Raw genomic sequence first — 24807 nt, 5'->3', positions numbered from 1 at the left:
TGGGGAATGGCTGAGTGAGCTGCTTAGTCTCGAGAAGGCTCAGGAGGGGCCTCATTGCTCTCTACAGCTCCCTCAAGGAAGGCTGTAGTAAGGTGGGGGCCAGTCTCTTCTATGGGCCTTAAGTGAGAAGGAACAAAAAAATGGCCTTAAGCTGAGACAGGGGAAATTCAGATTAAATATCAGAATTTTTTTTTTTCACCTTTAGGGTGGTCAGGCACTGGAATAACTTGCCTAGGGAGGTGGTGGATTCACCAGCCCTGGAGATGTTTAACAGGTGTCTGGATCTGAGTGATATATAATGGTTTCAATGATAGTGCTAGGCTAATGGTAGGATTGGATGATCTTGAAGGTCTCTTCCAACCTTGATGATTCTATAATTCTGTACTAATAGATCAAAAGCTGGAATAGATTGTTTATCTGGAATTGCCACCCCTCAATGGCACTTAGGAGGCTACATTCTGAAGACTGGTCTCACTGTATTCTCTCCTCTCCTTTGCACACCTTTACTGAATTCAATAGAGAAGTTCATGGGCTGCAAGAGAAACACATGTTGTGCCCCACTGCAAAACAGTCCACTTGGAAGAATAATTCCTCACATCCAAAATCGCTCTCCATGTCCAGTAATCCCCTCTAGGCTTTTATAAACAGTATTGAGTTAGAAAAGATTAGAGTGTACTTCCTATATCAAAATCCCAGTCTGCAATGTCTTTTCCCATCATGAAAGCCCTCCCATATCAAAAAAACAGAAAAGCCACTACAAAAAATACACCATGGGAAAGTAGCAACAGCGAATAATATCCCTTCTGGAAGTGCCCTAATTTATAAGGGCTATTCTGAACTCTGACAATTAGGAGTTTAAATAATAAGGAATTTCCTAAAACCAAGTATTTCAAGTTGTTGGCTACAATACTACATGCAGAACAAGCCTGAAGGGTCAACACTCTGAACATATACAAACTACACAGGCAATATCCTGAACATGTTCATTACAAGGAATGGTGTCTATTTCTCTGAAATTTGTTGCTGTACCATCCCAAGTATCTCATTTACTTGCTTTTTAAAAAGGTCTGGACTCCTCACTTCCAACTGTTCTCTATATTACTCTGAACTACCAAGAGCAAGTTCTGAGTCGGCAGAAGAATTTTGGTGTTTTTTCAAAAATGCCAACTTCCACCGCTTAACAGCAAGCTGTCAGAGCTCGAAAGCCACAACGAAACATAAAGAAATAGGTTTGTTGAGGCTCTCCTCACTGACCATTTTGCCCTCTTCACTGCTAAAGAAAGTGATACCAGATACCAGGTTTATTGACTAGTTAACTGTCACTGTCTGAAGTACTGCTCTAAGCACTTACTCCATGTAGAACAAATATATAGATACTGAAAAACAAATGCATGTTCAGGAAAACTCATTTTTAATGACAGCATCCAATTTGAACATCTGCTACAGTGACAGAATAATCAGAGATACAAAGCTCTCTTTTAAAATGCTTTTAATAAAGTTTTGTTCCAAACAACTGTCCATTTTGGCAGCAGCTGGATAGCCAGCTAACACATCCACCTCGCGTTTCTCGTCATCTCTGACCACCATAGTCTGTGCATGCATAAATGTGATCCTAACATCTTTAAAATCTCCCAAAAAGCCCTTAACAATCCTATCTAGGTTCCACACAGCTTTTTCCTGGAAAGGGGAAGATTTACTACACAGTTATAAGGTCAAAAGCATAACTTTTCTTTCTTCAGAGTTAAGATCAGTGTTCTGCTTAAGAAAAACGCCATTAAATACATTGCTTTATGACTGTATGCAACAAAGTTAGAAGAAAAGTTAAAAGAAATTATGAAGGCACCCCTTTGGGTTGCCTTTGTCAATCAAAAGTCCAAGACACAAGTCCTTGCTAGTGTCCTATAGAGCAGTATCAATGTTGATGTATTACACTGTACTACTCCCACTGAAATAAACAGACATACAATTCACAGACAAGTTTATGCTTACAATTCCTCTGTAAGGTAAGAAAACCTATTTATATTTTACAGAAAGTACCTATTGTCTTGGCCAAAGTTATGCAAGACATCTGTGGCAGAACACTAAAAGACTGCCTGTGTATGTAGCAAACATCTGCCTTGAACACAACTTTATGTCAAGAGAGATAAAAACTAACAGCCTGGGCTGCACATATGCAGGTGACGTGCTGCCTATCTCTATATCTCCCTCTTCATCTATGTAGAGAAATGTGCAGCAATTACCCTTGCTTCCAGGCAACTCTGTAAAAGGTATCCAAACAGAAAGAGAGCAGCAGAATTTGCCCATTTCAGCTTCATTTGCTGCAAAACCAGACGCTCCCTGTCCCCCTGGGGAAGAGGCAGGGAGAAGCACACTGCAAGTTCATGGGTCACTTGTTGGCGATGCAGACTAACAGGTCACAAGATAACACCAGTTTTGTGATACTCTCAGATGCATCCCACTCTGAACAAAAGGCTCACTACATTCCATCCCTCCATTTATTTCTATGCTGAAAAGGACTAAAAGCCAGAAGCACTCCTGAAGAAGAAACATCTACCTAGAGAAAAACTAGAAAGTACTGCAAATTTTATTTGCAGTATTCAGTCAGAAGGCAGCAAACCGAGAGCTCTAAACACTCAAGTCCACGAAATGGCTGTTCTGTGAGACTTTAAAATGGCACAGGCCTTTTGCACATATCAAAAATAAACAGCAGCTTCTGCTGTCTGAAGGAGTGGACAGGAAGTTAAAAGCAGAGGTAACCTATTGAGCAGGAACAAAGCAATGTCTCTTCCCATAGGGCTTTTGGTTCTCATCCTCCCCAGGAAAAGTAAACTATGAAGGAAGAAAGTGTTGCACATTTTCCCCAAATAAAATTTTTTAAGTTACCCATAAGGTAGAGAGGCAGGCCAAAACCCTTCAACAATTTAATAGAATAAATTTATTTTTCTGAGTTACAATACCAGTCATTTAGTACCTGAATGCTGCATTTGTGTCAAGAGAAATGCATTTCAATTGTTAATTCCCTGAAATTCCAAATCTCCTTACTTCTGTAGCTCCTACTGCCATTTCTACCTTCATGATCTTCAAAATCCCCCAAGTACAGACACAGCCCACTGACCCTCAAGGCAAGTACCCTGTTCCCTGAAGCACACAGGACAAACTGCTGACCACAGTACATAGCTCTTAATCTATATTGGTTTTGCTATTACATGGTGAGGAGCATGCTATAAATAAGAAACTAAAAAAAGCCAAATCCTAAGTCTTTCCAAATATATTCATCTATTTCACTTATTACATTGTGATCAACTAGAACATCAGCCTCCATACAATTTTAACATTGAATATGAAAAAAGTTCAGTACACCTCTGAGATTAAACTAGGACAGTAAATTCACCACTCATTGTAATTACAAGACACATGAAATATTTTGGCTTTTGTACTACAGCATTTTAAGAAAAAGGTATTAAACTCCAGTAACACCATCTATTTCCTCCTTTTTCGAAATACCTGTATGGTTCACACAGCATAGAAACCACAGAAAACTGAAACAAAAATAACATATATTAAGATATTTAGACTGCAGAATCACAAGATTCACCCCAAACCACCACACACATTGTGCAGCAGGGATCCTGTTCCCTGTGCTAAGCAGCCCATGCTACCTGTGAGATGGCTCACAGTTTTCTCTTGGAGGCACCCTGTCTAGGTAATGCTCAGAGAAGCTAGCAACTAGCTACTGTTCCTTCAGGTTGGTTTTTTGGTTTTTAAATTTACATCCTAAACAATCCAAGTTTCACTAAACATGGGAAGAAACTCATTTCCTCAATGTCCCTTGTAGGGAGAGACTCTCAGAACATGGCTAGACAAATTATACACACACAGAGGACGACATGTTAATGACTACACCTATATTTTTCTGGGACTTGCAGCATTGTCCCCCTTTACAGATAGAGAAAAAAAAAAAAGACTTACATGAAATGACACATGAATCAGTAAAAATTTAAGTTTAAGGCTGGAGAGGGGACTATTTCAAGCTTTTTACTCCTAACAGCACAGCTACAAAGCCTGTTGATACCAACAGTATACATTGAATTCAGTTGCAACTTTGAGTACTGAACATTTTTAAAAATTTAAAACCCACTCAGTTCACACACAAAGAAACTTCCTATGTAATCATCTGTCAAAAATTCAGTTTTAGTTTTGCTCAGCATTATCGTTAAAGAAATTTGCATTACAGCCATTTCTCATATCCAAAGCTCACTGCCTAATTTTAAACCAGCTTTCTTTTCTGCTATACTATCACTTTCATTCAAGTTTTAGAAGAAAAAAACACAAGGGATTTCAACACAGTCCCTTCCTAAGAACTGCCCATCTTGCTGGCAAAGCGAACCTCGTGGAACACAGTCTGCAATCACACGAATAAAACTTCAAAACATAAATGCAGTTAAAGCCCTAGGGACAACCAGAAATTAGGAAAGAGTTATAAGTCTTTGATATCACAAATTGAGAAACAAAATATTTTCAGGTATATGTTCAAACCATACATCAAGACACCAGTAAAAATACTCACCTGTAATTAACATCATTCACCATGTAGAAGCACCTGAAGACTCACAGTACTACTGCCCTTTTATTCTTAATGGATAAGGATGTTATGCTGCCTTCTGTGGACAACTGTAGGCATATTTTTAGCAAAAAAAAGTGATCCAACCTCTTCTCCCCATTTGACAGGAGATAAAGCAGGATTTCTTTTTAAAATAGCTCACACCAGAGGCAGGGGAGTACCATGAAATCCCTTGGATGGGCTTTGTGAAGCCTGCTTCCTCAAGCCAACTTAAAAGAGACAGAACAGACCATACTACTGGGAGGCAGCAGCACACCTTACCAACATCTGACAAATTGAGATGTCTTTTATCTGGTGCACATTTATCACAACTGATCCACTTTGGGGTAACTAAGCACCAGCTAACCACATGGAAATGCTTTAAAACTGAATACATTATCACCAAACATATGATGGGCTTAAGAGAGGAACCAGACCAGGCTTACCTCCATCAGTAAGAAAACACAAACAGTCCAAGTGAGATCACTGCCTTAGAGTCAGACACAGCCAAGGTCCTGACAAGTCTCCAGGTGCATGGGGCTATCCACCACACTCCCCACCCCAGACTGCCGGTTTAGTGAGCTGTCCCAGTGACAAAACCTTAAGCACTATTCAAAGCAATTGAATAAAAACATGTCAGTAAGGAGAAAGTTCCACCAACAGCAGATCCCTGAAGAACAAAGAGGCTGAGCTGGAAGTTGTCCTCCTCGCCCTGCCTGTGCCCACCAGGAGCTTCTATTGCTGGCAGGGCCAGCACACACCACATGCCCCCAGAGCTGGCAGCTTCGTCTCTTCCAGCTCCTGCATTGCCACAGTAAACATGAACACGTGATAAAGTTTAACCACCAGAAAACTCCTAAATAGGTAGCAAATAGCAACACAAATAACTGAGTGCACCAGGCAGGTTTGGGTCTAACTGTTAAAATAAAATCAGTCTAGTCTCTAATGAAACTCTTTCCATCCCTAATAGATAGCCATGCTACCTATTTTGGTAGTTACCTGAAACACTGATTCACTGCTTTCACACAACAAAATACTGTTCTGTGAGTGCTACATGCTAGCGAGATTATTTACCAAATGAGAAAACTTCACTAAAAATGGTTTATTTTTCAGAAATAAGCTCTTCCACTCAGTATCTTTGGATCATCAATACACAAGCCAAATAAATTCCATGACTCAATGGATGTAACAAAAAGCATCTGCAACAACTTGTCTTAACTTAAATCTAAAAACCTCACAAGCAATTTCATTAAAGACTAAAAAAACACTAACAACATCTGTTATTTCCCAAAAATCTCTCATTTGCACTTTACCCACAACGACCTTAAAACTGGATTTCAGCTTTTCTCAAGTGGTAACTGGTGGTTAGTGAAAACTTTGACACTTCAGATACACACGGATTCCTCTCCAGTCTTTGGAGACACAGGTGCCTGTGAAATCCTAAGTGCATAAACACTCACCCTTGCTGCCAGCACTACAGCAGGAGAGCTCCTGATGGTGATGTGCTGTGGGACACAGGAGGAGGATCCTGGGTACATCCTTGCACAACGGTGTCACTGAGTGCACCTCCAGCTGAGCTCCTACTGTACTGACCCACTCCCTGCACTGAAAGACTGCCCTCCCACCAGCAGTATCAACAGCATGCACAAATGGCAACTGAGCAGGAGGACACTGCTTAGAGAAGCACAGGGGAAGCAGAGAAGCAGGACGGTACTAGAGGTCACCCTTGCAGCCCAGTACCAGTCAGGAAGGGAAACAAGCAATGGGAGAAGGCAGGCTGAGTGACCTGCTGGTGTAGGAGAGAGCACACATCCCACTCAGGTACAGCAGGGATGGTGGCACACTCCCAAATTCTGCAACTTCTGACAGTCACTGGTATTGCTGCCTCATTGCTTGCTTCCCTTAGAAAGATGGGATTTCAAAGCCACAAGAACAACACAACAAAAAAAAATTGTAAAAATAGCAGTAAAAATTCCCCCCTCCCCTTTTTTTGTTTTGTTCAAACAAACTTAAAGAGAAAGATTTAAGGGAAACAGCAGGAAGGTGGTGTCAGACGCTGGCAGAGACTGGTGCCTGTTGTTTGCACTTCTCTGAAAGAAAAAAACAAGTGAAAGGCTCAGAGAACAGCACGTTGTGATTTAGCCAAGACAACAAATCAGGTCAACTAGCAATCACACAACAAGGTGGGAAAAAACCAAACCCTGTCACTATTAGGGTAATCTACTGGAGATTATTTCATTGTCATAGTTTCACTATTTTGTACCCAAATTATGATATATGTTGCAAGTATAACAAATAGGAGAAAATACAAGAACACAATATTAATGTATCATCTAATACACAATCAGGCTGGTGTGAACTTTACACGTTCCAATTCTTCTGTTTAAATACCAAAATAATACCAAAAACTAAAACTCATGACCTGGCAAAACTAGCATGATTAACCCAGCTGCCAAACTTTGTACCTGTACCTGCAATCATCGTCAGATTAAGCAAAATTATATATTTGAAAAAAGTTTTTAAGAGGTTTGTAATAATAAACAACAGGAATTTAGAACATTTTTACTAAAAGGCAGCTGAAACCTTTGTGTAAGTTTAGCTTGCTTTTGAGACTGCTTTGTGAAACACAGGGTCCTAACAACAACATTAGTATTCCTAATGATAAAAAAGTTCACTAAGACAATGGTTTGTGTATATATAAAAACATGTACATTCAAGACATATAAAACTGCTGCTTCCTTAATATTAACCACTTGCATGTTCTGGACATCCATGTAGCATGTATCAACTGAAAAAAAATTGTGTATGGATGCAGAATACAAAGTACCACCTAACAAGGACGACCAACATGATATTTGCTTTTTGGAGTAACTCCTCTTAAGCATAATTTGTATCACAATCATTTAATAATACAATTTAATTACGAAGAGGCAATATGCAATCTGATTGTATAAGTAAATTAAATAAGCAATGAACTTCAAAAAAGCAACCACATACTGAGGCTATAACATGCACAAGTGCTTTTTAAATCTCACTTAAAAATTTTAAACCTGCATCTTCAGGAATTATTTCTATTTGAATCCTACTTGAAACTTTAAAATATTAAAATTTCACTCCTCATAATGACCCTTCATAAGACTACGAACACAAGTATTAGAATAAGAACTACTCCACTTTATTCAAAGTTAAAGTTGTGGAAAGCTTACAAGAGAGCCTCTTACCAAACCTTACTACTGTGACTAAAACTACTAAAACTAAACCATGACATTAATTTAATAGTTAAGAAGCTTCTAAAAGATGTATCAAAGACACAGCAATCACACCCAAACAGCCACCAGCTCAAGAAATAACTGAACTGCCAAAAAAACCTTGAAAAAAACCAAAGAAAAGTCCTAGTAATACCTATAAACCACTCCTTATAATCACTGCTATCACAGTTAAAATAAAAAACTTATTTTACAAAAATAATCACACTCCCTAGACCATCACCACTCTTGAATATTCCACAGATGTCAAAGTGATTAGTATTAATGTGTAGATTTTATTTTCAATTGCTTTATAATGAAAATACCAACTTAAAGGACACTACTTTTCTCATCACTTTTACTAAAAGTAATCTAAGAAATAACAAAGGCTATAACATCCTTGAGAGGCAAAGTAGTTAGCAAGAGGGTATTAGGACACACACTAAAATTGGCTAAAGTACCATTGCAAAATTTAGGACAAAACTGAAACCTATGAGAACCTAGCATTAACTAGAAAAAAACCCCAATATTTACCAAATACAGCTATGAAATGTACAGGTTGGATTAATCTAAGCCACAAGAGTGAAAAAAATGTAGTATTACAAATCCTACTTGTAGCATCATCTGTGTTTGTCTCCATAAAACCAAGAGGCCAGAGAGTTCCATGGTAGAAAATGGAAATGGGAATTATCTCTGCTGTTCAATCTACATGATCCCTAGAGCATCACAGTGTCACAGTGGGAAGACCAGGATCTAAATTATACTGTTTCAGACTTGCAGGACTTATGAAACTCATATATTTATTTTTAAGATTACTTTCCAATTTCCTGCCCCTCAGCATATAGTTCAGAATTTTGCTTACTTATTAAAAAAGAAAAAAATAGGTAATCCACCAAAAGTAAGAAATAGTGCTTGAAGTATCTACATGCTTTCAGTTCAAGGTAGTTACAAAATTAAATACTAACAGGATGGGTGGGTGCGATACCATACAACAGATTTTTCTAAAAGCATCAGGATTTCCTTTATTCCTCAAAAAAATTTATTATTTTTCTCTTATAGATATAGATCTATTAGAAATCCATAGAAATTGATACTCCTAATACTCCTCAACTCCTGAAATAACTATGGTCAGGCTTCATTTCCTGTAAAAGGCACTCTAGAGTTTCTTACCAACATCCTCATCTCTTAAAATACGAAGCTGAGTGCTTTGTTCATAAGGATGTTATAAAGAAAGCACTGCAACCTTAAGTTTCCACCTACTTAAAACTGCAGATATGGTGAGGCAAGATACATTGCTTAATGCTCCTGCTGCCACCTCTCAGCAAGCAGAGGCAGTCCTAGGGAATACCAACCTTCTCCGTGACATCCAGTTTCTCATAAAAGCTCCAGTAAATTAACTCTCCCACTCCGAAGTGACCAGATTCCTGTCACAGTTGTGTAGTCACACAATAATCACTAGCTCTCCCTCTAAATCCTTGGAGGACAGTTGTCAGCTTCAGAGCCTTTCCAGATAAAGCTATTGAGCACAAGGCAGGCAATTTTCCTTATTTGTTTATTTTAAAAGCACGCTTCAGCACCAAATGTTTAATCGAAGCTTAGAGCAATAGAATCTATGGTGAGGTTTAAAGTTTATGATCTATTAAATTCATAAAAGAGGAAGATACATTCAAACATTATAAACTTGACAAACAGATCATCACATCACTGGAAGCTGTGGGTGAACTGCCTGAATTGGAGTTTTGAAACACTTGATTAGCTTTCACCAGCAACTACTTCAGCCATACTCATTTGTTCAACCACTTCAGCAATTGGTTTACTCAGAACTGCTAAAGAGCAACCAACAACTTGGAAAGCAGAAAAGCCTGGCTTTCCCTTCCCAATGATGAAGATGAAGGACTGGTGACTGGATTTGATCTATTAACTCCAAATTTCACAAGGCACGGTGACCAGAAGTAACTGACTCATTTCACAAACTAGACAATCCTCCTTTATCTGGTCTAAATGCAAAGCGCATTTGGATATATTTGTTTCTTTTTATGTACGTAGCACAACTAGAATTAATTTTATTTAACTAGCAAACTTAGCTAAAAGCTGTCTAAAGCATGGGGAATTATGTTTCTTAAACATTAAGAATCTAAGCTGCATAACTCCTTAAATAAATGCATATAGATGTGTCCCCTCCTGCCTTAGCAAGAGGTATGATCAAATTAGACCAATTAGAATCAACTTTTCTTTAGGAAAAATAATTAAGCACAAATGCAAAATAAAATTAAAAACAATTATTTAATCAGGGTTTCCTGCTCACTGATTTAAGTCATGATTAAAATTAATAATATAGTCACTCTGATTTCAGTCAATCCCTCCAGCATGGACGCATCCCAAAGGGTCACACAGTCCCAGTCTTTCCCCAACATCTTCAGCATGTCCAACTTCATTTAAGACCTTCTGCTCCCTTCTTCCAGGACTAAGTTTGAGGTGGATTAAAGCTTACAAGCAGTCACATTTTTGCCACCTAACACATCCTCCCCAGGGAAAACCTAGATGCCAAGACTTTTCTGCTGGTATATCCCATCGCTCTGCTCAGGAATGAAAGAAAGGAGTAAGATCTCCAGAGAGAAAGTGCCTGGGAAGGAAGCAGACCCTTACTTCCTATCCCAAACAAAGCATCTCAATAAGGATGGAATCAAGATGATGGGAAACGTAGGATCCAAAATACCTTTTGATGCTTACTAATGCTTCCCTACTCCTAGCGAACTTTGTCCTTAAGTACTGAACATAAAGTGCAGTACTTGTTCCTTCTTATTTTCAGCAACTATTAGAAGTTTTCCACTTGAAACACCTGAAAAACTGGGTTATATTATGGTGGCCAGCTTCTGTTTAACTGCTCTCCAACGACCACAACTGAAGTACTGGCATTCTCAACAGAAACCCTGACCACTCTTCTTCCTCCTACCCACCTTCATATTCACCCAGAATTTGGCAACCCAAATTTCCCTTTTCCTCTTTTATAGCTGAAACACACCAAGCCAAACAGAAAGAAGTTCATAAAGCTTTTCTTCCTCCCACTTGTGTGCTTTTATGCTTTTTAGCTACAGTTCAGGAACTACTCTACTGCATAAAAACAATTTACTAACTTCAATATTTTTTCTTGTGTAAAAAAGCTCAGCACAGAAGCAAAAAATTTAGTTTGGGATAAATGGATTGGGAACAAGTACAACTCCAAAACACAACCTTATACCAAGAATACAAAAAGCATAAAGGATTATTTAAGCCTGTCGAATTTCCATAATCTCTAATCTTACGGTAGCAAAATTCTACAGAACTAACGTTGGTCCTGATGCACATATATATGGTAGTGTTTTCCAGCAGTCACAACAGTATTTTGCAATCATTGAGGATTATCAGGCTCTAAGAAAACCCAAAGAAATGTCAATACTAACTGCAGACTACAGTGATTACTAAGAAGCAAGTTAACTTCAGTTCAGTGGATAAAAAAAATTACTTGCTGAAAGAAAAAGCAAATAAGAAAAAAACACAGAGGGGAAAAAAAGAATGAGAGAAACAACAAGTTTTTCATTTGAACAGAGATAATAAATAAAAACATCCTGTCCTTATATTGATTCCCTCTTCATTTCAAATGGAATAGGTTAATGGGAAATTCCATTCCAGGCAGAATAAAACAGAATTAAAACAAAACAGTTCGGCCAACGACTAATTTATTCTATTTGCTACAGCACTTGCCTTTTAGAAAACCAGATTCAAACAAGGATCTGTACTAAAAAAGCTTTCCTTTCCCATTTCTCATTTGGACATGCTACAAGATCTCCAAAAAATTTGGCATAAGCATCAGCTTACTACAAGAATCACATCTTCAACAAAACCAGCAATAGCATCACAAGCTAGAATTCCTGTGTTTTACTGGCACAACATTAATCTCAGACAACAACTCATGCTACAGCCAGCCTAAATAACCTTTTATAATAGCTGTGCTCATTCTGAGTAAAAATATGCCATCATTTTCAAATGCAGAAAGTGTTCCTGTTCTCTGTTCCCATAAAAACCGGCCAAATACATAAAATTTTTAACCTACAGTTGAATGATAAAAGCCAACAAACTGAGAACTTGCTGTTAAAGCAAATAAAGTAGCTGAGGTTTTACACTACATACAAACAACAGAAAACAACAACTCTGGAAGTTTTAATAAGATTCAGGTTCCTTTCATGTTCATGGACTAATATATTGTATGTAACATACATAGAACCTGGCATCTAGAAGCATTTTCTAGACTGGAAACTTAAGGAGGAAATAAACTGTACCTTTGTGCTCAGATACACAACTACCATCATATTTTAGGTAACAATAAGTACAAACAATACACATTTATCAAATTTCAGGAAAAAAGCTACCAAAAATTCCCTACTCATACAACATAACTTCTTCAAAGACTGTCAAATACATGCTGTAAGTTTATTTACCATTTTGCCATCATATATTAATTCGGGTTCAAATTTGAAAATTGAAATTTTCATTCCTGTTGTGTTAATTCAAAGTTCTATCTAGCATTCCATTTTGCTTTTAGTAGAGTATTGAAAGCCAACAGCACACGGAAAAAATAACTTACAAAGCATTATGCTTAGTTACCAGACACTGCAGCACTGCCCAGTGAGCCAACCCTGTCCTGGGCCAAAAGCAGCATGTCTAGAACGTGAAGGGAGGGGATTCTGCCCCTGTACCCTACTCTGCTGAGATCCCACCTGGAGAGTAGTGAAGGACATGGACCTGCTGGAAGAACCAAGACAAAGGCCATGAAGATGATGAGAGGGCTGGAGCATCTCTGCTATGAAGACAGGCCAAGAGAGCTGGCGATGTTCAGCCTGGGGAAGAGAAGGCTCCAGGGAGACCATACAGCACCTGCCAGTACCTGAAGGGGGCCTATAAGAAAGTTGGACAGAGAATTTTTACAAGAGCATGAAGGGACAGGACAAGGGATAACAGCTTTTAACTGGCACAGAGTAGATTTAGATCAGATATTAGGAATAAATTATTTACTTTGGGTATGGTGAGACTCTGCAGCAGGCTGGCCCTCCCGTAGCGGTGGAGTTGTGCCTGCTGCCTCCCTGGAAGCATTCAAGGTCAAGCAGAACGGGGCTTTGAGCAACCTGGTCTACTGGGAGCTGTCCTTGCCCATGGCAGGGGATTGGAACCAGATGACCTTTACAGTCCTTTCCAACCCAAGGAAATCCATGGAATCTCTTCTGACTCTGCCTTGTCAGCACTGGCCTGAACATTCTCCATTTACAAAACAGCACTTTGCAGGTATGCTCTTTAATATTTTTAGTTACACACTTGAAGCAGACAAAAGTCAAGAAACTTCAAACAGGAAGTGACTGCAATTGTGTGAGCTATGGCACAAGATTTAGTGACACAACCACACATACAGTATGTAAAATAATACTGTGTAACAGTCCTCCTGAATTCCTGATAACATCTACTGCAGGGCTCTTAAGTGACCACATATAGCACACCAAAGTTATGGGTATATAAAGCAACTGACAGAACGACAGACATTTACAAGCTACACTAAAATGCAAACAAGAGATAGTTATAGAGTAAAAGTGTACAGATGCAACTTCATTCAAGTCCATCCCAGACTTTTCATTTCAAAACCTCAAAACATAAATTCAAATCAATACAGTTAAGCCATGAGGGCACTCTAGATCAAGATATAGAAGATAACATCCAATAGAAAATATTGCTGCAATATTGTAGGGCATCTTAAAAGATTAAAATATTTTAAAAATATTATTTCTTCCAAATTCACACATATTTTCCTAGTAGTCTCTTGTGATACTGACAAGGTATTGCCATTCTTTTAAAATGTGTTTGTGCAATTGTTATAAATGCCAGAGCTTTTCTTTTTTGCTTTTTTCCTATTAGAGATTCTGAAAATATTTTTAGAACTTCCTAAATCAAGGTGTTGAGGGTTTCTGTTCTTAATAAACCAGAATCTTCAAATGCCCACGTGAGACATGTGAGATGATAGCAGACCTTCATAGGTGAGGTGAGATCAACCACAGCACACGTGGTACACTCTGCGAAAGTCTGCCCCTCCAAAGGCAACAGGGACATAACTCCACAGGAGCCAACCAAAGGGATTTTAATCCACAAACAAGCAGGCCAGGCTGGGAAAGAAGCTCTGCACAAGTGCCAAATGTGCTGTATTGGTAAATATTACCCACTCGAAACTGGCACCAGCAGCGATGCAGCTGTGCTCCAGTAAGGGCTGGCAGGCTTGTGCACTGCTCCAAAACTCACAAGCTCCATTAACATCACAAGGTATCACAAGTTTAGAATTGATGATGGCACAGGCTCCCATAAACACACTGCACTGCAAATATTCCATACTTATTAGTTTGATCTGGCATCAATTTTTCACACATATAAGCCAACGTCTATGAACACACTAATGTATATTTCAAGGCCTACTGATACTTCTTTGTAAAACATACATACATAAAATGAGATGCATTAATAATATCCCACAAGCATGAATGCAAAACATAAACCCAAGCATGGCAGCTAATGCTCATTTTCAAAGAGAGCTACCTAGTGAGGACACAGAATTTAAATGCAACCCAGGACCACCATGCAAATACAACACATAACAGTACAAAGCAAACACTAAGGTTTTGGTTACTTTTAACCCCATAATCTGTATTAGAGGATGCAAATTACAGAACCCAGAAAAATCAAACAGCATAAGTTGTAAGAAAGAAAAACGTAAATAACATAATCATTGTATTAAAAATGGGTTTCACAAAAGGTATTTTTCTTGTCTCAATAGAGGTACTCAAGGACCACCATTTTTTGTTAAAATAGACAGATACAAAATTTATACAGCAATAACAATTTCAAGCCTGTATGGCAGGTATTTGAAATACATCCAAAAATATCCTACATATACATATTACATTGCATGCATATTAATAACAAGAGTTGCAACAGTGAAGAAACCTACTCTCAATAAACTTAAAACTACGAATTTGGCTGCTGGTAGTCGTTTTTCTGACAGCTTTGGCTTCCCAGAGAAGATGAGCACAAAATGCCTGCCACTTTACTCAGCATCTTTAACATATACCATAATTCCTTCCCAGGTATTTTCTAGAGCATTTCACGTCAATCTACCTGCAGGAGCGTGTGCAAAAGTGACACAGAGTGATACAAGTCTGACAACTACTGGTGTGGAAAATGGAGAAACCAGACTGCATTATACGTTTTCACGATGTCGAATCCCTGTTTACCAAGTCTCTACATTGCTTATCAACCAAAAAAAAAACAAAAAAAACCCAACAAAACCAAGAAAACGCAAAAAGCAAGCAATCAACTACAGGAAAACCTAAAAAACAAAGACTCCCTATCTTCGCAACTATTTCTATTTTAAGTTAGCAAGTTTCCTGCTTGGCGATGACGTTTTGCAGATGCTACAAGAAATGTTACATGGTATTCATTAAACTGGGGCAAATCAATTAAAATTATACAACTGCTCGGTATGCAAGTATCTGTGCATAAAAGTTCTCCTCCGCCACTAACTGGCGTTCAGCAAGTAGTTATTTTAGCTAAAAGCGCCGAGCAGCTCACTAGCTGTAAAACTGCTACATCTTGTGGCAACACAACACAAGAAGGAAAAGCAGACAATACCCGAAAGGGAACAGCGAAGGGACTTGTTTGCTCATAACCTTCATACAGATATTCCCTGCAAACACCCACAACACCCTGCTGTCGCTGTCGGTGTAACACATAGAGGGGAGGAGCAGGGGAGGGAGGAGAAAAATATTATCATCGAAGGCGTGATGGAGGACAGGAGAAAGTTGCAGTCATTCCGTGGCGGCCGCAAGGCGCCCTGTCACTTCTGGCCGCAAACCCGGCCGCCCCCGAGGGCGCTTTCCCCACGGGGACGAACCTCCGGTGTCGGCCCCTCTCCTTCCCACCTCCATGATGCTAAAAGTGCCCAACTCCCTCCAGCAACAGCGGCCGCATCCTCCGGCGCAGCACTTCTACTTAGCCGCTGGCGGAGGGGAGCCTGTTTCGGGGAGGACGCGGCGAGCGGCCGCCCGAGGACACGCGAGCGGCTGCGGCAGGCGGACGGCCCGGGGACGGAGGGAGCACGGCGGGTCCCCGTCCGCGGCCCGGCGCTGGGAGGAACAACGAGGCGCCGCCGCGCTGACGAGCGGGCGGGGGCGGCAGGGCCCCGCTCGCCCAGCGCCCGAGGCTCCGCTCACCGCCACCGGGCCCAGCGCTGACCCCGCGCCACCGCCGGGGGCACCGACCTCTCCCGCCGCCGCTTCCCGGCGGCCCGGGACCGGCCTCCGGCAGCGGCGGCGGCTGGGCCCCCCCCCCGAGGGCCAGGCCCCCCGCGCAGCCCCGCGGCGCGCTGGTTACCTTCCTTGGGCGGCTTGCCGGGCGGCGCGCCGTGCAGCTGGGAGGCCGCCGCCGCCGCGGAGCAGCCCTGCAGGCTCGGTGGGGACGTGGAGAGCCGGGACCAAGATGGCGGCCCCTCCAAACTTCCACTGCTACTTTGGACACTCATCAAGCTACTTTCCTGGAGCCCGGCAGCCGCCGGGGGCGGCGGGGAAGGCGGCGCGGCGGGGGGACACCCAGCGCCGCGCTCATGGCCGGGGGGCCGGCCCGACACCGGCGCGGGGAGGCCGCCGGCTGGGAGCGAGCTCCGGAGGCAGGCGGGGCGCGGGAGAGACGGGGCGCGGGGCCAGCGCAACCTGCCCGCACCTCTGCACTGCGTCGCCGCCGCCGAGCAGCCGCCTGTGTCTGAGGCCAACCTTCCCCGCCGCCGCCGCCGCTGCCGCCGGGGAGGGGAGGGGAGGGCGCAGGCGGGGAGGGGTCATGCGCAAACACGATCGCGAGCCGAGCGAGCGCCGCGCTCCGCCGGCGCCCAGCCGAGCCCCGCCGAGCCGGAGCCGCCCAGGGGCGGCCGGCGGGAGCGGCGCCAGCCGCGCACGCACCTGCCCCCGGCCTCACCGCGCCGCGCGGCCCGAGCGCGCCGGCTGCTCCCGCCTCAGGGCTCCTGCCCCGCAGCCGCCTGACCCTTCTGCCCATGCACGCCCGCGCCGCGGCGATACCTCCCTTCCTCGCCCGAGCGCGCACCTTCCGCGCCGCGGGCGGCCCTCCGTTGGCCGCCCCGGCCCAGCCGGAGCTAGCTCCCCTGAGGCCGCGGCGTTCCCTCCGTCTCGGTTTCCTCGGCGGCACGGTCCGCCCGTGCCCCCGCGCCGACCGCTGCGCCTGCCCCCGCGCCCCGCCGCCACGGCCATGGTGGTGTCGGGGCGGGGCGGCGGGGGCGGGAGCGGCGGAGCCGGAGCCGGTACACGCGGCTGCCGCGGCCGGGCCGGAGCCGCGCCGCCCGGCACCTCCCCGGCGTGCGGCCGCGCGGGGCGAGCCCAGCCCGCTGCGGCGGGAGTGCGGGCGGCAGCGGCGGGGCTGAGCGGGCTCTTCCAGCGCGGTCCAGGTGAACGTTCTGCCGGCAGCATCTCCGGGGGCTCTCGGGCGCCTGCCGCTTCTCAGCGTTCTTCTTTTCCCGGACGGGACGCTGTGGCAGCAGAGACTCGGGGGTACTCGGGGAAGCTGATGTCCCGAGGGAGAAGGCTTTGGCCGCCAGCCGCTTCGCTGAGGAGCGGGAGCTTCCATCGGATGAACTGGAAGTCGGGCAGGAGCCATGTACCAGGCCCACCACCTCACACGCTTCAGCCACCAGACTGGGGCTCCCGGCTGGGCACGAATGCCGACCTGGCGAATTTCAGAACGGTCCTGTCTGTCTTGAGTTTAGACACTTAAGTGCAAACTTAGCCGAATTTTTCAGTTTTTCCTTCCTTAAAATTAACATAATCATGACTGAGAATGTGAGATATATGGAAAGTCACTTCTGGAACAAAACCTTTTAATTTACCAATGCAACTGGTAAATATATTTATATATATATAATATATATAACAGGGATAACAATGACTTTTATTACGTACCAAAAAATCACGGGTTGCAGATATATTGCATTTTGTGTATATGAAGAATATATTCATTCAGACATGTTCTTATTTTGTGGTTGCTGTGTGGAGACATCCTGGCCATCTACTAACCTACTTTCCCCTCTATTTGAGAATGACAGGAATAGATTACTAATGTTGGATTGCAGCTCTCTGCACAACATATTACTGCACACATATTACTAAATCTGTCTCTTCTTTTTAAAGTGACATCTGTCAAATTATCTAAGATCTTCACCTCCCACAAGTATACAGCATAGCTGGAAGTTTTCTTGCAATTTGGTATTAACTTAAACTAAAAATTAGTATGTTTACTTGCTAAACAAGTCTGTTCCAGGATATATATATAGTAACAGCTATGCTTTTTTTTTTTTTTTTTTTCAGAGAGAAGTGACCTGATAATTCAACAAGGACCTGCTTTTAAGGACTTGATCATAAAGATTTCTCAGACTTTACCTAAGCAAATTACATCAGGAAATTTCCAGTTCTTGGGAATGAAGTAAAACAGTGCTACTTCACTCTGACTGCAGTATTAATACTTAGTAGCTGGTATAGAATATTCTTGCGAGGTTAAAACTAAAACATATTCATAATCCCACAATCCATATGATAGCATAAGTGAATGTGCACCTCATTTCCTGATGAATATATCCTGCTGCAGCATTCTGCTTTTAAAATCTGCCAAGTAAAAAGCAGTGAAAGAACTTGTCTCTTTGTTTATAGTCCTTTGCATCCACTTAATACAAACCCCTGCTATCCTTACAAAACCATACATAAGCAAGCATTCTTCCTTTCAGTTTTGCTTACAAACTGTTGCCTACAAATCATCCACTGACACAACTGAGACTTCTTGTTTAAATAAAGCTTTACTTACTTTGATTAGGGGAACAGGACATCATGAAGAAGACCCCATTAATTATTTCCTCTATCAGACGTGCAGTTTAAATATTCTAAAAATGCTGAAGTGTCTTTTATGTTTTCAAACATTAATACTATGAAAAAAAAATCAGATCTTTGCCATCTCATAATGTGTTAGACAACACCTCATCGAGGGACCAGGAGTGAGTGGGCATGTACTGCAGGACTTCCCAGGAGAGCACAGTACCTGCTGCAAAATATGGGTTGAGTCTGCATTTTGTAACATAGCAGAGCTGTATCTCTTGGTTTCATGAGTTGTTGATGTAGAGATTGAAAGAAGAGTGTGAATTATATAGATCATCTCCAGATGAGACAACATATATAACTTCAAGAATACATGGAGCAGGGTATATTCCCCTTTAGGGGAATATAATTTACAGAACTATAGTTTATAGAACTACAGTTCACAATGTCTAGTAAGTAAGAGAAGTTAACTGCCAGATAGTAAAGGAAGGTGCTTAAAGGAAACAATTAATAGTCTGAATAGTGACATTAAGGAAGATTACAGCAGGATTGAGTTTTTGGAGACATCTACATTGCATCTATAAAGATTACTGTGCGCTCAGGTCAAATGTCAATTATAAAATTTCCACATACATCCTTTAGATAAACAAAGAGAAGTAAAATTACACATAAAATTCAGAGTTTATCCCACATGTTTTTAAGGAAGAATATGCTGTCACTGTGGGACAAGTTACAGAGATATGGCAGTTTCTTCCCTATTGTGAGACTTTCACCTTCATTGTTCATAGGCACCAATTATTTTTCGGTGTCCTCACGAGAGATTTGAATCTAAAAACATGAAATAATACATGTTCTTAATAACTGCATATATCTCACTTCTCTTTTTCCCACCAAAGTCAATTTGCTATTAGCTGGCTTAGGTTTCATGCAAGCAGCAGATACTGCAATGCCAACCGACCACACCAGGTAACTGATTATACGAATAAGATATGTTTACATACAGGTTTCAAGTAAGACCATTTTTAAATTATGTCAGTTATTAGAAGGAAGTCCTCCAATTCACAAGATGATTGGAAGAAGTAGAGGTAGAAGAGGAACTTGATTTAGGAGGCTGTTTCTTTTAGGAATGAAGGTCAAGAGTTACAAGAAATTACAATATCCTTGTGAAGTAGTAAACTATATGCTCTAAACTATATGCTTCCAAACTTAAATCAGTCTCTGTCAGCTACAAATCAGGGAAATAACAGGAGTCAGAGATCATTAGGGTCTCTATTTCTGCTTTTGGCATCTATTTTATACGTAGCTTTCTTCCATCTCTTTCTTCCATTGCGCCATTGGACTTGGTGCAAGTAGAGCAACCAAAACTTAGTATCCTTTAATTTATCCCCTCAATTATTTGTAATGCCAGTGAAACAGAGGTTTCAAATTCTTTGTTAGTTCCTTGTCAGCCTAGCACTGGATAACAGACTCGTCGCAGTATTTTCTTAAAACATAAGCTATTGCAGTATGCCTCACTGTATATTTGCCAATATTTATGAATTTTATACATAAAAATATGTATACACATACTCACCTACCCCATACATAGAAAGACCTACACACATCCTATAACTATGCCAACACCAGCAGCCAATCTGATTTAACTGGCATAGTAGAAAAATATTCTTGCTACTAAATAGACACACTGGTATAGCAGCTTGTGTAGAAAACGCCAAAATTATTTTATCATCAAAATGATATATTTATGACATTTCTAGGTTAGATGTAATGTAATATGCTGCAAAAACATAACAGAAAAAATACTGTCTTCTGTCTTGGTGAATGCTGGAAGTTTGTAGCTTAAACACTCTGTCCTTCCTTCTCCTAACACAGCTTAGCACATGTATGGACCCTTCCTGGATCAGACCAACATGCTTCTGGCCAGTCTGGGCTGGGATAATGACTAGAATCTTCCAGTCTGTGTTCTGTAGGTCAGAAGATTTAGAATGCAGTTTTGGCACAACTACAAGGTAAAATGCCATGTGACTGTGACAGCAAGAGCATTGCTGTGATAGAACACCATCTCAGATTGGAACAGCTTCTGCACCTGTTTCTCACAAAGCATTTCTATTTATGAGCAAATAGGGATGCTGCAATTGTACTAACATTAATTTTAAAGTTTAAAGTTTTCTGAAACTGGTTTAGTGCAATAACACTTTTATAGGAAAGAGTTATTTTGAACTTGATTAAATCAATTTTGAGGCTCACTGAATTATAGCTGTATCCTTAAGCCATATACTGCACTACATGCTTTACAATTTTTTCAATATGGCACTTGCTGGCAACTCTGAGTTGCAAGGTAACAAAAACATGCATAAATAATATACTAGCAAAAATATATTTCCTACCAGCTTATCAAGATGCAGAGAAGCTAAAATGAAAAAAATGTTATCACATTAAGCCTACATTTAAGAACTAGACACAAACACTGTGTAAACACAGATCTATTTTCATCATTTATGTAATTGTCCTAAACTGCATTGTACCTTTAATATCATCACCATTAGTCAGATCCAGTGATCCACCTCTGCTATCATGATTTTTGTTCCAAATCTCCAAGAAGCCTGCAAACAACTTCCCATCAAACCAAACACAAAAATTAAACTTAATTTGGGTTGCTTTTTTTGCCATAGAAATGTTCCTAGCTCTAGCTACTTTGATTATTAGCTACCTTTCAGTCAGAAACAAGGACAGTTTTACAATCTTCCTGTTTATGTATTTTTAATAAAAAATAATTTGGTTTTTAATGTTCTCTGGTGAAGAAATAATAACAAAAAAAATCTGGATGGATGCTACATTCACTTTCTTTCTCTCCATCTGTCTGTTTTCATTTTATTATATTACTTTTCTTCCCATGTCCCTTGCAATCTACTTGTCTGCTCTTCTCTGCAATTTTTTCTATACTCAGACTATTCCTTTTACAATGCTGCTGTCAGGTAAACAGGCCCCTCTTATGTGTCAGGCTTCCTCTCCATGTTTTTTTAAGCTCATGCTTTTCCACACATCTTTCATTGTTCTATCTCACTCTTTACACCTTATATCTTCTTTCCTGAAGTATCTGTCTTGCCTGGAGCTTATTTTGTTGCCTTTGATTTTAAGCCATTAGAGACAGACAGTGTTTGCAGAGAGCCATGTCTGTATGTGGTTTCCAATAGCAATGGGGCATGTCTTGATGCTTTTTTTCAGACAAAAGTCTTACCAGATTAGGGTTGTTGGTTTGAGGTTTTTCTGTAATTGCTGAATAAGGCCTTCATATTTTGGCCACAAAACACAACAATAAGCCTCACAGATGATTAAATATTAGATACTAAAATAACAGTATTCTAATTACAGATTTCTCTGCCTCTGTTCCAGTCCAGCTCCAGATGAGCTGGTCTGCTACTGTTCTGACACCCACTCAGTTCAGTATCCTATCCCTTGTTCTCTCCAAGCACACCTCCAAAAAAACAGGTAACACAGCCCATAGTCAGCAGATTTGAAATAACCTTTCTTTCAGGGTACTGAGATTTCAGACAGTTGAGGAGTTAAGAGAGAAAAAGCTGCTTTGCATATTTAGCTCATCAGCTAATGCTTCCTAATGAGACAAAGGTGGGAGATATAAATATGAAACTGATCACAAAACAATAAAATTAATGATGCCAAAGAAAGCATAGAGTGACAGAAAGAATATGGCTTTCCAAAAGTGGATTTTTCTTGGCTTACAGAATGAACGGGTAGGTAGATCTTTTGGAAGAAATTCATAAAGAAATAGGAGAAAAGGAGAGCCAACAGTTACTGAAAAAAATATATTAAAGGCACAACAGCAGACTACCCTGATGTAAAGTAAGCAAGGCTTCATCAGGAGCTATTTGTTTAACTGAAAACCAGGAAAGAATCATGCAAAACAGTGAAAACAAGAACTGATGACTAAAAATGAGTCTCAAAGAATAGTAAACTCACACAAGGAACAAAGGATGAAGGCTAAGAGGTTATATGAATTAATCTAGGAAAGGACCTAAAAACCAATAGAAGGTTACACACACACACACACAAAGGGAGACAAAGAAAAGTTCAAATCCAGTATCTAAATAAAAGAGAGCAAATAACATGACACAAAGAATTCTGAAATATTCAATGCTTATTTGCCTAATGTGTCTACAAAATATCTTAGTGTCAGACATGCAAAGCAATTAATTTTAACAAAGGTCTAAGACACATAGACCATAAAAGGTTAAAAGGGTGTTAAGCAATATTAAGAAATGCCAGCTTCCAATCCTGCTGACTTAAACATGTAGTTCAGAAAGCAGTGGATAAAGCCAGCCTCCCTGTAGCCTTGTGTCTCCTGACTGCATTAGCCCAGGGCAACAAGTATGACTGAAATTTATGGCTGGAATATTCATAACATTCTACTGTGAGTTTTCCAATGCCTGATATCAGGATTTCATTTACACTGAATTCCTTGTTGCCATGGAAGGTTCTCTATTTTCCTGCTTATTTTCACAAAATCTGTAGAAATGTGGTATCTCTGAGACCACAACTACTTGGCCCAGTTCAGTTAGAGAATAAGCAACAAGTTCAAAAAGCATGGTGTGGCTTGACTGGTCATATGTGGGATTGTATAAACTGTGTTTCCATTGGAAAATGAGCTAGAAATTAGCATGGAGCACTTAAAAGATAAAAGAATCTCTGTATGATGATTCTGGGATGGGAGCAGGAGGAGGGAGTTCTGGAGGGGGGGTTTGTTTTGGGTTTTTTGAGAATTCATGAAGTGTAAAAGAGGTCCAAGAAGACTAGAAATTATGTAAATACTGCCTTAGGAAACAAAATGCCTTTGGCCTCTCGTAAATAACCATGCATCTCTCTGAGATACTGTCATAGGTTATTAGGCAGTTAGTGTATAGGCATGAAAAGAACAACATGATACAAAACAATTAGGTAGTAAGGCTTTAAAATGTAATCTTAGGATCATTATTGTGTTAAGCCTCTCCAATTTCCTTCCTAGAAAGGGCAGCAGGCCTATTGAATAAGAAAAAAAACAGTAAATGTGGTATCTGTAGTATCAAGCCTTTAGTTGGGTTCTCTCTAATTTTGCCTGTAAAACAAAAATGGTGTAAACAAAGTCAAGTAACAGCTGACACAGAACTAGTTAACTATTTCTCCCAAAAAGTATTTATTTAATGGTTTTCTGACAGAGTAGGATGGCACTACAGTAACATCCTTCAGGAACTTCTCATCCATCCTATTCTATTCAATTTTTCATTGAACAGTTTGGAAAATAAAAAAGGGAGTAAACTTGTCAAATTTGCAAAAAGTCTGGAACTGGGTTGCAAACACAGGTAAGCGGATCAGGATGCAGAATATTTAGATAATGTGAGAAACTACAACTGCAATAAGCTCATACTAGACAGTCTGAAATTGACAAAAATACAACAGTATATTAATATAACCTGATGATGCTTTAACAAGGCAACAGAATTGCAAAGCAGGATAGGAAGATTCAAGCAGATTTTGAACTAAATATGATGATGTTGCAGAAAGGCATTTCACATTCCAAGATGTATTAGGAAGTGTGCAGTATGTGAGATTCAGGACCTAATTATTTTGCAATCTTCAGTGGCGCTGAGGTCTCAGCTGGAGCATTCTGTGCAATTTTGGGCAATACACTCCAAGAACAATTTCAACAATTTGGATGGAGTTGAAATGAAATCAACAAGAATGATATTTTGAGAATATGACTTACAAGGAAAGGTTGAAGAAATGAGGCTTTGCTTCCTCAGAAAAAGAAGACTGGGTGGAAAATGCATAAAAGGTTGCATACAGAAAGCCATGGTCAACAGATCTTTGTACACACCTAAATTATAACAAGTAACTGCTTAATTTGCATCAAAGAAGAGTAATCTAGATACAAAAAATGAAATAACAACAACAAAAAAGAAATCCTTTCAACCTAAAGTCTAGATTAGATGGAATAGATTTATGAGGTTGTGGAATCTCCTTCATTTGTGGTTTTTAA

At 40.7% G+C, this 24807-nt stretch overlaps 2 protein-coding genes across 4 annotated transcripts in view; one reads left to right on the top strand and one right to left on the bottom strand.

The window, feature by feature from the left end:
• Positions 1–17103, bottom strand: part of TLK1 (tousled like kinase 1) — a 66769-nt gene extending 49666 nt beyond the window's left edge. The window contains exon 1 of one of the 3 annotated variants that reach the window (XM_056496432.1): positions 17005–17103. Coding sequence is in view for 1 of the 3 variants with exons in the window: in XM_056496430.1 (XP_056352405.1) it covers positions 16285–16432 (148 nt within the window). In the remaining 2 variants the exon portion in view is untranslated. Of the gene's footprint in view, positions 1–16284; positions 16728–17004 lie in introns of those variants that run through there. The other 2 variants (XM_056496431.1, XM_056496430.1) reach the window with 2 other exon arrangements.
• On the top strand, positions 16744–18726 carry LOC130255834 (collagen alpha-1(I) chain-like). The gene is made up of 2 exons (XM_056496888.1): positions 16744–17811; positions 18279–18726. Exon 1 carries the CDS (start codon positions 16744–16746, stop codon positions 17686–17688), a length of 945 nt encoding a protein of 314 aa, XP_056352863.1. The 3' UTR covers positions 17689–17811; positions 18279–18726.
• The last annotated feature ends 6081 nt before the right edge of the window (positions 18727–24807 follow it).

The sequence above is a fragment of the Oenanthe melanoleuca genome, chromosome 7, assembly GCF_029582105.1.
Source record: "Oenanthe melanoleuca isolate GR-GAL-2019-014 chromosome 7, OMel1.0, whole genome shotgun sequence".
Lineage (NCBI taxonomy): Eukaryota > Metazoa > Chordata > Aves > Passeriformes > Muscicapidae > Oenanthe > Oenanthe melanoleuca.
Note: the sequence above shows the minus strand (reverse complement) of the source record. Positions and strands in the feature narration are given on the sequence as shown.